Source organism: Oncorhynchus tshawytscha, unplaced genomic scaffold (assembly GCF_018296145.1).
Source record: "Oncorhynchus tshawytscha isolate Ot180627B unplaced genomic scaffold, Otsh_v2.0 Un_contig_10316_pilon_pilon, whole genome shotgun sequence".
NCBI lineage: Eukaryota > Metazoa > Chordata > Actinopteri > Salmoniformes > Salmonidae > Oncorhynchus > Oncorhynchus tshawytscha.
The window spans coordinates 1-16,128 of NW_024609065.1; the positions used below are offsets into that span (position 1 = coordinate 1).

General features: G+C 42.3%; 2 protein-coding genes across 4 annotated transcripts; one reads left to right on the forward strand and one right to left on the reverse strand.

Annotated features, from left to right (window-relative positions):
* Window positions 1-24: 24 nt before the first annotated feature.
* LOC112240096 (serine protease FAM111B) lies at window positions 25-2,717 on the forward strand. Its single transcript, XM_042314096.1, has 2 exons — window positions 25-295; window positions 540-2,717. Exons 1-2 carry the CDS (start codon window positions 188-190, stop codon window positions 1,689-1,691), a joined length of 1,260 nt encoding a protein of 419 aa, XP_042170030.1. The 5' UTR covers window positions 25-187; the 3' UTR covers window positions 1,692-2,717.
* A 2,560-nt stretch (window positions 2,718-5,277) lies between these two features.
* Window positions 5,278-10,991, reverse strand: LOC112239312 (beta-2-microglobulin-like). Of its 3 annotated transcripts, none has more exons than XM_042314100.1 (4): window positions 10,836-10,991; window positions 10,252-10,524; window positions 9,097-9,133; window positions 5,278-7,106 (listed from the first exon to the last, which is right to left on the reverse strand). In XM_042314100.1, the coding sequence occupies exons 1-3, from the start codon at window positions 10,897-10,899 to the stop codon at window positions 9,120-9,122; spliced, it is 351 nt and encodes a 116-aa protein (XP_042170034.1). In that variant the 5' UTR covers window positions 10,900-10,991; the 3' UTR covers window positions 5,278-7,106; window positions 9,097-9,119. The 3 variants fall into 3 exon arrangements, with proteins under 3 accessions (XP_042170034.1, XP_042170035.1, XP_042170033.1); XM_042314101.1 differs by lacking the exon at window positions 5,278-7,106 and adding an exon at window positions 8,526-8,787; XM_042314099.1 differs by lacking the exon at window positions 5,278-7,106 and having other exon boundaries at window positions 8,526-9,133.
* Between the last annotated feature and the right edge of the window lie 5,137 nt (window positions 10,992-16,128).

Below are 16,128 nucleotides of genomic sequence, written 5' to 3' on the forward strand. Positions count from 1 at the left end.
AGATACCTAGTCAGCTGCTCGTTGCTACGTCATTCCACTGATCTACTTTGAACCTCTTGAGATGGAAAACATGTTTTTTAATGAAGTTGAACTTGCTCTTTATGACAATGTTACAATTAGGTGACACAAACCGTTTTTACATTTTTTTTTTTTTAAACCAAATTACCCAAAATGCACTATTGATGGAATGACCCTCTTATCAACCACAATGGACTTAATAATGTTGAATCATTTCACAGGTTATTTCACAGGTCCAATGGCAGCCATGGTGAAGTCTGAGCCGCTTGAGAGCGATGTGAGTGAAGTTATTTTAGTTTTAGTTTAAGCATGACTTTGATGGGTCACATAATAAAAGCATCATCAGCATCAAGGACAGAGGGATCTTATCGTGTGTGTGTGTGTATATATTTATACAATACTGTTTCTCAATATGATGAAAATATACTGCAGAGTATCTCAGAATACTTTATCCTCACCATTTCAGTAACATGAGAATATTGACACCAAAAAAAAAATCTATATTCTATTTTCTTTTACAGATTTATCCAGAAATGGAACACTGTCACTCATTCTTCTTCAGTTGCCCAACTCATAAAATACCCGAAGAGGGAATCACCTGCACCAAACCTGGAACAATATGGAGAGCTCTTGAAACTAATGACACATTCAAGGAGTTAAACCAAATGGACAGGAAGACACTGAAAGGGAAAGATATTGTCATTAAGAGTTGTAAGGGGTACATAGTGAAGCACTTCCCATGTTGGCTGATCAAAGAGGATGACCGTCTCACTATTGAGATGGTCACACATGCCACAGATGAACCTGCAGGGGTCACGGATCAGGAAACAGACAATTATGTCACTTTCTCTGTTGAGACAACGGGAGGGAAAAACAGCAAATCAAAACAAATACTTGGAAACAAACAACTGGAGTCCTACGGACCTCTATGTGTCTATGCCAAACAGAAGGAGGAAGTGAAGAAGGCTCTACGAAATGATGGACGCTTCTCAAACATTGTGTTTGAACAGAAATGCCAGCTCTCTGAGCGATCAACAGGAAGCAAGGTTTCAATGGGGCAAATTGCAAAAAAACTTAATGGTAGAAACTTTGAAATGTGTCTGACAAAACATAAGGAGAAAATGGCAATTAAGATGGAAACATCCGACTCCACAATAAAAACTAAAAACATTATAACCACGCAAACATCTCTGTTCAACCCAAGCCCTGACTCTGAAGGAGACGGCACACAGATGCCTCCATCGACGCTAACAACTGAAAGATCAGATGTAGGGGAGTCCTCTTCGAGAAGAAAGCAGAAACGAAAATGCATTCCCGTGCCAAAACATGGTGAAATATTGACGATCCTTCGCAACCAGTTTGATGATCTGGTGAAGCAGATGGAAAGTAGGAGGGAGGACAGCCAACAGAAGACATTTCCTGAAGAGTTGGATCTCATGAAGCAGGAATTCGGGAAAATCAGACAAAAGTTCTCTGAGGTTCACAGAGTGAAGAAATTGATTGAACTTGGTGCCTCCGTTTGTCAGGTGATTGTTGAAGGTGTTCAGGGTGTTCAGGGGACAGGCTTCGTGCTGTTCGACAACTACATCCTAACAAATGCACATTTGTTTGGTGAAAATGTAAGAGAAAACATACAGTTGTTAGTCAATGTATCTGTGAAAGTTCAACTATGAAAATCCAAATGGAGCCGATGTGAACGTATTCAGAGCAAAACCCCTGCTGATCGACATTCAATATGGACATCAGGGAAAACATTATTTCGACTATGCCATACTGGAGATGGATCCTCAGAATAAGAAGCAACAGAAAAAGGTTCCTCCTGGTCTCCTCCGTGAATATGGCCCAGTCCCAGCATGCGGTGGGGCCTGCCTCATTGGACACCCAGGTGGACTGGTGAAACAAATGGAGCCCACCTCCATCATTGGCAGTGAGATAAGAGAGGAGGCTGCGAATAAATATAAACGGGAAAAGGGACATGCAATCTTCACAATAAACGATGCCCTTGAAAAACAGAAAAAGCATTACGAGGAAGTGATGCAGGAGAACAAGGACGACTTTGTGACCTACAACACCTCCTTCTTCCATGGATCTTCTGGCTCGCCAGTCTTCGATGACCTTGGTCGAGTGTTTGGCATACATACTGGTGGCTTTGTATATGAGGATAAGCGCACTCAGAGCAGACAGAGTGTGTTAGAGTACGCCCTCCCTCTGCTCACCATATTACGGAACTTTGTCATCCGTTTGGAGGAGGACAACAATCAGGCAGTTTTGAAAAGAGTTAAGGAAGAGGCACAGAAAAACCTCTTCCTGTTTGATGCCCTTTTCAAGACTAATGGTGATGAGCCTATGGATATGTCGTAGGAGATTGTTGCAAATACAGCTAATTCAATGCCACCCAGTGGTTGTCCTGGGAACAACACAACAATGCCACCCAGTGGTTGTCCTGGGAACAACACAACAATGCCACCCAGTGGTTGTCCTGGGAACAACACAACAATGCCACCCAGTGGTTGTCCTGGGAACAACACAACAATGCCACCCAGTGGTTGTCCTGGGAACAACACAACAATGCCACCCAGTGGTTGTCCTGGGAACAACACAACAATGCCACCCAGTGGTTGTCCTGGGAACAACACAACAATGCCACCCAGTGGTTGTCCTGGGAACAACACAACAATGCCACCCAGTGGTTGTCCTGGGAATTGTTGTCCTGGGAACAACACAACAATGCCACCCAGTGGTTGTCCTGGGAACAACACAACAATGCCACCCAGTGGTTGTCCTGGGAACAACACAACAATGCCACCCAGTGGTTGTCCTGGGAACAACACAACAATGCCACCCAGTGGTTGTCCTGGGAACAACACAACAATGCCACCCAGTGGTTGTCCTGGGAACAACACAACAATGCCACCCAGTGGTTGTCCTGGGAACAACACAACAATGTCTATTAAGAATTCAGAGGGAGGCTGCAAATACTGTAATAGTCAGTATTCATGTTAAACCATTCCACTAGTGCCTTTCAGGGTATTGATAATATTACTTGTCCTAGGTCAAAGGTACATGTTTTTTTATTTTATATATAATTTGTATTGTTTTATCTCATGCACCTTTTGTTTTCTGTCATTCTAACCACTGGTTCCTTATGATGTATTCTGTATTTCTGTGAAGCGTGGTTTCTTTTGAAAAAGATACTTCGGTCTCAGTGGGCCTTCTCTGCAAAAATAAACATTTCATAGATTAAGACATCTACCTAGATCAGATTGCAACTATCTAAATATTGTTTTATTGTGTTCTACATTTTGATTACTTGTCTTTTTCTTTAACTTGTTGAATAGAGTAATGTGGAATAGAATCATGTTGAATAGAGTCATGTTGAATAGAGTAATGTGGAATAGAATCATGTTGAATAGAGTGAATAGTCATGTTGAATAGAGTCATGTTGAATAGAGTCATGTTGAATAGAGTCATGTTGAATAGAGTCATGTTGAATAGAGTCATGTTGAATAGAGTCATGTTGAATAGAGTCATGTTGAATAGAGTCATGTTGAATAGAATCATGTTGAATAGTCATGTTGAATAGAATCATGTTGAATAGAGTGAATAGTCATGTTGAATAGAGTCATGTTGAATAGAGTCATGTTGAATAGAGTCATGTTGAATAGAGTCATGTTGAATAGAGTCATGTTGAATAGAATCATGTTGAATAGAGTCATGTTGAATAGAGTCATGTTGAATAGAGTCATGTTGAATAGAGTCATGTTGAATAGAATCATGTTGAATAGAATCATGTTGAATAGAGTCATGTTGAATAGAGTCATGTTGAATAGAGTCATGTTGAATAGAGTCATGTTGAATAGAGTCATGTTGAATAGAGTCATGTTGAATAGAGTCATGTTGAATAGAATCATGTTGAATAGAGTGAATAGTCATGTTGAATAGAGTCATGTTGAATAGAGTCATGTTGAATAGTTGAATAGAGTCATGTTGAATAGAGTCATGTTGAATAGAGTCATGTTGAATAGAGTCATGTTGAATAGAGTCATGTTGAATAGAGTCATGTTGAATAGAATCATGTTGAATAGAGTCATGTTGAATAGAGTCATGTTGAATAGAATCATGTTGAATAGAGTGAATAGAATCATGTTGAATAGAGTCATGTTGAATAGAGTGAATAGAATCATGTTGAATAGAGTCATGTTGAATAGTCATGTTGAATAGAGTCATGTTGAATAGAGTCATGTTGAATAGTCATGTTGAATAGAGTGAATAAAGTCATGTTGAATAGAGTCATGTTGAATAGAGTGAATAGAGTCATGTTGAATAGAGTCATGTTGAATAGAGTGAATAGTCATGTTGAATAGAGTCATGTTGAATAGAGTCATGTGGAATAGAGTGAATAGAATCATGTGGAATAGAGTCATGTTGAATAGAGTCATGTTGAATAGTCACCGAATAGAGTCACTACTTTTGTTCTCTTCTGAGACGGTGACTTCCCAGTGACTTCAGGTCCTTTGTAGCTCAGTTGGTAGAGGATGGTTCGATTCCTGGGACCACCCAAACTTACAAAACAATATTTTATGCATGCATGACTGTAAGTCTTTTTGGATAAAAGCGTCTGCTAAATGGTATATTATATTATATTACTTCATGGATCCATCGTTTTGCTTTCTTGGTTTGAAATGTAAAGGTTAATCATGGGTACAATGTGTTAACTGTGATTACATTGGAATACTGTATGCATCATTTAGACATTGTTACAACTCATTAAATGACAACAATCATGCATAAAACTAGTGACAGACTGACTAATCAATAAATGTGTTGACAATTACAGCTTGCTTATTGCTTCTTATTGCAAGTGGACCACACAGGGGTGTGTCTGATCACATGACTGACCACACAGGGGTGTGTCTGATCACATGACTGTGACCACACAATGTGTCTGATCACATGACTGACCAAACAATGATGTGTCTGATCACATGACTGACCACACAATGATGTGTCTGATCACATGACTGTGACCACACAATGATGTGTCTGATCACATGACTGTGACCACACAATGATGTGTCTGGCAACCCGCTCTGCAACATTAGATTGGATGGTCTGCTCTGAACAGTACAAGGTGAGACAAGTGGTACATGACTTTTACATCATCAAGTTTCAGTAAAGTGATAAATTAGCAGAATACTATGACACATAATGCATATAAATATCATGTCGCTTTGTTTTAGACAAGAATAGAAGAGAAAATAACTGGTCGTTCAACGACAACAAGTCAGACTTTATTTATTTTGGTGATTTTTACAACCAAAAAGAGAAAGCACTTAATAATCTACGCTGTTTAAAAAACAGATTCAAGTTCTACATTTCTCATCAATCACATCTGGATTGATCAATTATACTTATTTCCTGATCATAGCTAAGAGAAAAGCCCACATAATCTATACAGTAGGACCTGGGCTAACACATTACATAACCTATACAGTAGGACCTGGGCTAACACATTACATAGCCCAGGTCCTACTGTATAGGTTAACACATTACATAGCCCAGGTCCTATTGTATAGGTTAACACATTACATAACCCAGGACCTACTGTATAGGTTGACACGTTATAAGTCTGGCTGCAGTTAGGGTAACACATTATAAGCCTGGCTGCAGTTAGGGTAACACATTATAAGCCTGGCTGCAGTTAGGGTAACACATTATAAGCCTGGCTGCAGTTAGGGTAACACGTTATAAGCCTGGCTGCAGTTAGGGTAACACATTATAAGCCTGGCTGCAGTTAGGGTAACACATTATAAGCCTGGCTGCAGTTAGGGTAACACATTATAAGCCTGGCTGCAGTTAGGGTAAACACATTATAAGTCTGGCTGCAGTTAGGGTAACACATTATAAGCCTGGCTGCAGTTAGGGTAACACATTATAAGCCTGGCTGCAGTTAGGGTAACACATTATAAGCCTGGCTGCAGTTAGGGTAACACATTATAAGCCTGGCTGCAGTTAGGGTGTTTCTCCTCTGGTGCAGATTTACAATCCCACAGACATGAGCTTCATTCCTTACACACATCAAATACAACACAAATCAAGCACTGGTCAAATAAAATACAAATTAAGTTCAATGATCAGTCACAATGTGCAGAGAGTCATTACAGATTTCACCTGCAGTGTTTAGACAGGACAGTGTTGTGGAGATGAGTTTTGACAGGACAGTGTTGTGGAGATGAGTTTTGACAGGACAGTGTTGTGGAGATGAGTTTTGACAGGACAGTGTTGTGGAGATGAGTTTAGACAGGACAGTGTTGTGGAGATGAGTTTTGACAGGACAGTGTTGTGGAGATGAGTTTTGACAGGACAGTGTTGTGGAGATGAGTTTTGACAGGACAGTGTTGTGGAGATGAGTTTTGACAGGACAGTGTTGTGGAGATGAGTTTTGACAGGACAGTGTTGTGGAAATGAGTTTTGACAGGACAGTGTTGTGGAGATGAGTTTGACAGGACAGTGTTGTGGAGATGAGTTTTGACAGGACAGTGTTGTGGAGATGAGTTTTGACAGGACAGTGTTGTGGAGATGAGTTTTGACAGGACAGTGTTGTGGAGATGAGTTTTGACAGGACAGTGTTGTGGAGATGAGTTTTGACAGGACAGTGTTGTGGAGATGAGTTTTGACAGGACAGTGTTGTGGAGATGAGTTTTGACAGGACAGTGTTGTGGAGATGAGTTTTGACAGGACAGTGTTGTGGAGATGAGTTTTGACAGGACAGTGTTGTGGAGATGAGTTTTGACAGGACAGTGTTGTGGAGATGAGTTTTGACAGGACAGTGTTGTGGAGATGAGTTTTGACAGGACAGTGTTGTGGAGATGAGTTTTGACAGGACAGTGTTGTGGAGATGATTTTGACAGGACAGTGTCGTGGAGATGAGTTTTGACAGGACAGTGTCGTGGAGATGATTTTGACAGGACAGTGTCGTGGAGATGATTTTGACAGGACAGTGTCGTGGAGATGATTTTGACAGGACAGTGTTGTGGAGATGATTCCCAGGAATATCAGGAGTGGAGATTCTCGGAGGCTGGTGTATTCTGTGGTTGTCAACAACAACAACAAGTCATTCATCTCATCCACATTTCATTTCCACAATGGTTCATGCTTACTTCAGTAGAGCGTATATATTACACAGTATGCAGTACTAGGGCTGGGCGATATACCATATTTGACTATACACCGGTATTGATGCATGGACCAGTTTGGGTTTTTACTTCACCTTCTATAAAAAGGTATTTCAATGTTAGGTTTGTTAAATTACCCTAGGATGTCAGACAACACCGTAGGATGTCAGACAACACCGTAGGATGTCAGACAACACCGTAGGATGTCAGACAACACCGTATTCAAAGTGCCCACCATTATATTCTAACAATAGAATTAGAATATTCATTCTATTTCCATGATTCTAACTGATTCTAACCCCAGGTGTTTTGATCTAAATCACAATTGCAATATTTGGTTAAAAAAAACACGGCTGCGATTGTTTGCCCATATCGTGCTGCCCTATTGTGGCAGTGTGGAAATGATCTCAAATGTGAGTGCAGGAAATGCAGAAACGTATGAACATGCTAAAGATGATTATTTTTGTTTGAAGTTTTATTGAACAGTTTATTAAACCAATCAGAATGGAGAATGGCCCCATTGAAATAATTTAGAATGTATGTGTTGCCACCCTATGGATGGGCATTTGAAATTATTTCACTTGAATATTCCACTATTCAAATAATATCATGCTTTCTTTTCAGCTATCCAGATTGCGGTTCTTAGGGTGCTATTCAGATGTGTGTTTTTGGCTAACAGCAGCCTAGGCTAACAGCAACAGTGTTTGGGCTAACAGTAGCCTAGGCTAACAGCAACAGTGTTTGGGCTAACAGTAGCCTAGGCTAACAGCAACAGTGTTTGGGCTAACAGTAGCCTAGGCTAACAGCAACAGTGTTTGGCTAACAGTAGCCTAGGCTAACAGCAACAGTGTTTGGGCTAACAGTAGCCTAGGCTAACAGTAACAGTGTTTGGGCTAACAGTAGCCTAGGCTAACAGTAACAGTGTTTGGCTAACAGTAGCCTAGGCTAACAGCAACAGTGTTTGGCTAACAGTAGCCTAGGCTAACAGCAACAGTGTTTGGCTAACAGTAGCCTAGGCTAACAGCAACAGTGTTTGGCTAACAGTAGCCTAGGCTAACAGCAGCAGTGTTTGTCTAACAGTAGCCTAGGCTAACAGCAGCAGTGTTTGTCTAACAGTAGCCTAGGCTAACAGTAACAGTGTTTGGGCTAACAGTAGCCTAGGCTAACAGTAACAGTGTTTGGGCTAACAGTAACAGTGTTTGGGTTAACAGTAGCCTCGGCTAACAGTAACAGTGTTTGTCTAACAGTAACAGTGTTTGGGCTAGCAGTAGCTTAGGCTAACAGCAACAGTGTTTGTCTAACAGTAACAGTGTTTGGGCTAGCAGTAGCCTAGGCTAACAGTAACAGTGTTTGGGCTAACAGTAGCGTAGGCTAACAGTAACAGTGTTTGGGCTAACAGTAGCCTAGGCTAACAGTAACAGTGTTTGGGCTAACAGTAGCCTAGGCTAACAGTAACAGTGAAAGAAGTCATAGAACTGATTGATTCTGTCAGACCCTCCGTTGGTGCTGTAGGCTCACCGTTATTAGAAGTAGGGAAGACAGCATACCATTGTCAGGGCTGACCAGAGGGCTAAATGCTCTGATAGTAAAACACCTGTTCATGTAAAATGCAACCCGATAGTCCATGAGATTTTTTGAAACATTAGCTTGAAGATAAAAACAATTACTTTGTCCTCAGAGCTGTAGGCTACATTTAAAGTGCACAACTTTAAACAATGTGCTGTCAACAATGTAACATGTTCATTAAATGTATTGTTAAATATCGCCCAGCCCTACCATATCTCCCAGCCCTATTCAGCTCTCTACAGTATTACAATAACCACCAATTGTTAGTGACCAAAGCTAAAGAACTGCCAGCTAAATAGACGGTTTCTCTACAAATGAAATGATCAGACATACACACCTGCAGCGATGAACACCGAAGCCTTACATATCTGATTCTGTAGAGGAAATAGGAAAAGTTGGTTTCTGTCAGTCAATGGCATATTATGATTAACTCTCTCTCACTCACACACACACACACACACACACACACACACACACACACACACACACACACACACACACACACACACACACACACACACACACACACACACACACACACACACAGAAGTCAGATTGTGAAATAGAACTTAGCAACGTGTGTATGTGTGGGACTCTGCAGATGTACTTTAACTACTAACTATACTAGTAGCTCACCCCAGGTGTACTCCTCTAACTACTAACTATACTAGTAGCTCACCCCAGGTGTACTCTTCTAACTACTAACTATACTAGTAACTCACCCCAGGTGTACTCCTCTAACTACACTAGTAACTCACCCCAGGTGTACTCCTCTAACTACTAACTATACTAGTAACTCACCCCAGGTGTACTCCTCTAACTACTAACTATACTAGTAACTCACCCCAGGTGTACTCCTCTAACTACTAACTATACTAGTAACTCACCCCAGGTGTACTCCTCTAACTACACTAGTAACTCACCCCAGGTGTACTACTAACCACTAGTAACTCACCCCAGGTGTACTAACTATACTAGTAACTCACCCCAGGTGTACTCCTAACTACACTCACCCCAGGTGTACTAACTACACTAGTAACTCACCCCAGGTGTACTCCTCTAACTAAACTACACTAGTAACTCACCCCAGGTGTACTCCTCTAACTATACTAGTAACTCACCCCAGGTGTACTCCTCTAACTAACTACTAACTATACTAGTAACTCACCCCAGGTGTACTCCTCTAACTACTAACTATACTAGTAACTCACCCCAGGTGTACTCTAACTACTCTAACTACTAACTATACTAGTAGTAACTCACCCCAGGTGTACTCCTCTAACTACTAACTATACTAGTAACTCACCCCAGGTGTACTCCTCTAACTAACTCACCCCTAACTACACTAGTAACTCACCCCAGGTGGTGTACTCACCCCAGGTGTCTAACTACACTAGTAACTCACCCCAGGTGTACTCACCCCAGGTGTACTCCTCTAACTATACTAGTAACTCACCCCAGGTGTACTCCTCTAACTACACTAGTAACTCACCCCAGGTGTAGGTCTTCAGATTCTTCAGGTGACGGACTCTGCAGGTGTACTCCTCTCCGCTGGCTGGTGTGAATCCAACACTCTTGGTGAGGTGGAACTGCCATCCCTGTTCGAAGGCCAGGTCTGTCTGCTTGGCGTCGGGGATCTCCATGCCGTTCTTCAGGAGCTGGATGCTGATGTCAGGGGGGTGGAAGCCACTCACGTGACAGATCAGGGTGTTGTCCTTCCCATGTTGCCCTGGGTTACGGCTGTACACCTGCACCTTGGGGGGAGCTACAGGGGGAAGAGGGAATGGTACAGTCAGGCAGGTGCCCGCACACACATAATCTGTATCACAGAAGTTTATTATCTTATTCTCACTATAAAAATAAAATAGTAATCTCTCTGCTCAATATACATTTGCTTAAAAAGTGTAACCCATACAAAGTACACATTTGCTGTCGATTTAAGACATAAATTAAGGAAATACATAATTGTTTTCAGGAACGTCGTTGGTGAGGCCTTTCAAATTAAGATCGTACACAACACAATCCCACCAATATAGCCTAATCATAATTACAAAGTAATTCCTATACTTTACTTACATTCTCTTGCGTTTATGGTCACCAACACGACGCAGAAAGCAACTACGGAAAAAACCGTTTTCATGATAAAAAATTTTCCAAGTCTTTCCAACGCTGAAAAATATGTCAAACTGGACAAAACCAACTGTCGCAAACAAAGAAATGAAACTGAAAGTAAAATATATATTTTCCTCAATGTAGTGAAGCCACACCCTCTTTCGATTTATGCACCAATTGAAAATCCTACTTCACAGTTGCTATGCAGTCTTCTCCTGTTGATGCTTCTCTAGGCAGCCTGATGCAGTCAGTTACAAAGTTGACGCAGTCTTCATTTTATTAGTTACAATGTTGCACATATAACGCAGAGATAAAAGTATGTTGAAAAAGCAAAGTCATGTACAGTATAGTCACAATAAAGTATGGTGAAAGGCTAGGTACAGTATAGCCATAGTAAAGTATAGCTAAAGGCTAGGTACAGTATAGTCATAGTAAAGTATAGCTAAAGGCTAGGTACAGTATAGTCATAGTAAAGTATAGTTAAAGGCTAGGTACAGTATAGTCATAGTAAAGTATAGCTAAAGGCTAGGTACAGTATAGTCATAGTAAAGTATAGCTAAAGGCTAGGTACAGTATAGCCAGTAAAGTATAGCTAAAGGCTAGGTACAGTATAGTCATAGTAAAGTATAGGTACAGTCATAGTAAATAGTAAAGGCTAGGTACAGTATAGTCATAGTAAAAGGCTGAAAGGCTAGGTACAGTATAGTCATAGTAAAGTATAGCTAAAGGCTAGGTACAGTATAGTCATAGTAAAGTATAGCTAAAGGCTAGGTACAGTATAGTCATAGTAAAGTATAGCTAAAGGCTAGGTACAGTATAGCCATGGTGAACAAAAATATAAAACCAATATGTAGTGTTCGTCCCAGGTTTCATGAGTTGAAATAAAAGATCACAGAAATGATCCCTATGCACAAAAAGCTTACTGCTCTCAATTGTTGTTCACACATTTGTTTACATCCGTATTGGTGAGCATTTCTCCTTTGCCAAGATAATCTATCCACCTGACAGGTGTGGCATAGTAAGAAGCTGATAAAACAGCATGATAATTCCACAGGTGCACCTTGTGCTGGGGTAATAAAAGGTCATTAAAATATTATTATTTGTTATTTATTGTTATTTATCCTCTTGCTCTTTTGCACCCCAGTATCTCTACTTCACTACTACTCCTCTACATCATCATCTGCACATCTATCACTCCAGTGTTAATGTTAAATTGTAATTATTAGAGATGATGTCACAGTAGGTGGCAGCATTGAAACCCTGAGAGATGATGTCACAGTAGGTGGCACCATAGAAATCCTGAGAGATGATGTCACAGTAGGTGGCACCATAGAAACCCTGAGAGATGATGTCACAGTAGGTGGCACCATAGAAACCCTGAGAGATGATGTCACAGTAGGTGGCACCATAGAAACCCTGAGAGATGATGTCACAGTAGGTGGCACCATAGAAACCCTGAGAGATGATGTCACAGTAGGTGGCACCATAGAAACCCTGAGAGATGATGTCACAGTAGGTGGCTCCATAGAAACCCTGAGAGATGATGTCACAGTAGGTGGCACCATAGAAACCCTGAGAGATGCACTGCTCTGAGAGATGATGTCACAGCTGGACCCTGTTGGGGCATATTTTCAGTGGAGGGTGGGAGAGAGGAGGGACGGTGAGTCAGGTGATAGACAGCCTCACCACTGCTCTCTCCCTCCCCTCAGACTGACCATCAGATCCAGGTCATCAGTCCAGAAAACAAAAAGAAGCTAATTATTATCCTCACTCAGCTGTGCCTCACAAGCAATACAACAATTAATCTATTACCAGTGTGATCATATACTGTAGCTAACATGTTGAAATTTAATTTCTTAATGGTCTGAGAACAACATTATCAAATCAAATAAAATTTTATTTGTCACATACACATGGTTAGCAGATGTTAATGCGAGTGTAGCGAAATGCTTGTGCTTCTAGTTCCGACAATGCAGTAATAACGAACAAGTAATCTAACTAACAATTCCAAAAAAACTACTGTCTTATAACACAGTGTAAGGGGATAAAGAATATGTACATAAGGATATATGAATGAGTGATGGTACAGAGCAGCATAGGCAAGATACAGTAGATGATATCGAGTACAGTATATACATATGAGATGAGTATGTAAACCAAGTGGCATAGTTAAAGTGGCTAGTGATACATGTATTACATAAGGATGCAGTCGATGATATAGAGTACAGTATCTACGTATGCATATGAGATGAATAATGTAGGGTAAGTAACATTATATAAGGTAGCATTGTTTAAAGTGGCTAGTGATATATTTACATCATTTCCCATCAATTCCCATGATTAAAGTGGCTGGAGTAGAGTCAGTGTCATTGACAGTGTGTTGGCAGTAGCCACTCAATGTTAGTGGTGGCTGTTTAACAGTCTGATGGCCTTGAGATAGAAGCTGTTTTTCAGTCTCTCGGTCCCAGCTTTGATGCACCTGTACTGACCTCGCCTTCTGGATGACAGCGGGGTGAACAGGCAGTGGCTCGGGTGGTTGATGTCCTTGATGATCTTTATGGCCTTCCTGTAGCATCGGGTGGTGTAGGTGTCCTGGAGGGCAGGTAGTTTGCCCCCGGTGATGCGTTGTGCAGACCTCACTACCCTCTGGAGAGCCTTACGGTTGAGGGCGGTGCAGTTGCCATACCAGGCGGTGATACAGCCCGCCAGGATGCTCTCGATTGTGCATCTGTAGAAGTTTGTGAGTGCTTTTGGTGACAAGCCGAATTTCTTCAGCCTCCTGAGGTTGAAGAGGCGCTGCTGCGCCTTCCTCACGATGCTGTCTGTGTGAGTGGACCAATTCAGTTTGTCTGTGATGTGTATGCCGAGGAACTTAAAACTTGCTACCCTCTCCACTACTGTCCCATCGATGTGGATGGGGGTGTTCCCTCTGCTGTTTCCTGAAGTCCACAATCATCTCCTTAGTTTTGTTGACGTTGAGTGTGAGGTTATTTTCCTGACACCACACTCCGAGGGCCCTCACCTCCTCCCTGTAGGCCGTCTCGTCGTTGTTGGTAATCAAGCCTACCACTGTTGTGTCGTCCGCAAACTTGATGATTGAGTTGGAGGCGTGCGTGGCCACGCAGTCGTGGGTGAACAGGGAGTACAGGAGAGGGCTCAGAACGCACCCTTGTGGGGCCCCAGTGTTGAGGATCAGCGGGGAGGAGATGTTGTTGCCTACCCTCACCACCTGGGGCGGCCCGTCAGGAAGTCCAGTACCCAGTTGCACAGGGCGGGGTCGAGACCCAGGGTCTCGAGCTTGATGACGAGCTTGGAGGGTACTATGGTGTTGAATGCCGAGCTGTAGTCGATGAACAGCATTCTCACATAGGTATTCCTCTTGTCCAGATGGGTTAGGGCAGTGTGCAGTGTGGTTGAGATTGCATCGTCTGTGGACCTATTTGGGCGGTAAGCAAATTGGAGTGGGTCAAGGGTGTCAGGTAGGGTGGAGGTGATATGGTCCTTGACTAGTCTCTCAAAGCACTTCATGATGACGGATGTGAGTGCTACGGGCGGTAGTCGTTTAGCTCAGTTACCTTAGCTTTCTTGGGAACAGGAACAATGGTGGCCCTCTTGAAGCATGTGGGAACAGCAGACTGGTATAGGGATTGGTTGAATATGTCCGTAAACACACCGGCCAGCTGGTCTGCGCATGCTCTGAGGGCGCGGCTGGGGATGCCGTCTGGGCCTGCAGCCTTGCGAGGGTTAACATGTTTAAATGTCTTACTCACTTCGGCTGCAGTGAAGGAGAGACTGCATGTTTTCGTTGCAGGCCGTGTCAGTGGCACTGTATTGTCCTCAAAGCGGGCAAAAAAGTTATTTAGTCTGCCTGGGAGCAAGACATCCTGGTCCGTGACTGGGCTGGGTTTCTTCCTGTAGTCCGTGATTGACTGTAGACCCTGCCACATGCCTCTTGTGTCTGAGCCGTTGAATTGAGATTCTACTTTGTCTCTGTACTGGCGCTTAGCTTGTTTGATAGCCTTGCGGAGGGAATAGCTGCACTGTTTGTATTCAGTCATGTTACCAGACACCTTGCCCTGATTAAAAGGTTTTTATCCATTAGCAGGGCAATTGAAGCTTTTACCCATTAGCAGGGCAATTGAAGCTTAGCCAATATGCAGTGATAATGTACTGGGCCTATAGCCTACTGCACAAACCTCATTGCTACAGAACTGTTTATAATTGGTTAATGTTGAATAGACTTATGTTTTTAAAGTAATGTTTCTAAAATAAATCTCAGCGGTAGATCATCGGCTTGCGTTTTTACTCAAGAAAGTGATCTTGACTCAGAAAAAAGGTTGGTGACCACTGCTGTAGATTACTGCTCTGCATTCATTGCCTTCCTGCCTTGGAAATGTGATTAGCTTATTACAAGTATTTCACTGATTTACTCATTGATAATAATATAGAAATATAACTTCTCAAAAAACGGCCGTAGACAACGACTGAGATCTTTAGAGATATTTCATCAAGAGATATCAATCATGTCAACATATAAATGAGCATTTTTTGTTCACAAGGATTTTTGATTCCAATGAATGTCCTGTCATGAAAACCCCTCCCCAAAAGTCAGAAGAGCAGCAGTGGCTCTGTCTCCTGGAAGCCCTATGTTCCACATAAGAACCTAAAGGACTAAGTAAGTCATGTCAATAGTTCACAATGTCACAATGTAGTTTTTTATAAAACTCAACAGAACAGTGTTCTGTGCACGTTCCTCTCATTAGGAGGGATGAGGTGAGACCGGGGCTGGTCCTCTCATTAGGCAGGATGAGGTGAGACCCAGAACCTGTCCTCTCATTAGGAGGGATGATGTGAGACCGGGGCTGGTCCTCTCATTAGGCAGGATGAGGTGAGACCCAGAACCTGTCCTCTCATTAGGCAGGATGAGGTGAGACCAGGGCCTCTCATTAGGCAGGATGAGGTGGGACCAGAGCCTCTCATTAGGCAGGATGAGGTGAGACCAGGTCCTCTCATTGGGCAGGATGAGGTGAGACCAGGACCTCTCATTAGGCAGGATGAGGTGTATGGCAGCAGATTGATGAGAGTGGCATTTTCTGAGCTAAACTGAACAAGACACACCTCCAACAACTTCTCTCAACCAGTGGCATATGGGCTTTTTAGGTGAGCGCTGACGCCGCCCTGTGATAAGAAGTGCCCACTTAGTCAAAGGCAGGGACTCCAAATATTTATCTAGTCCATTCCCAGCATGCCTCTCCAG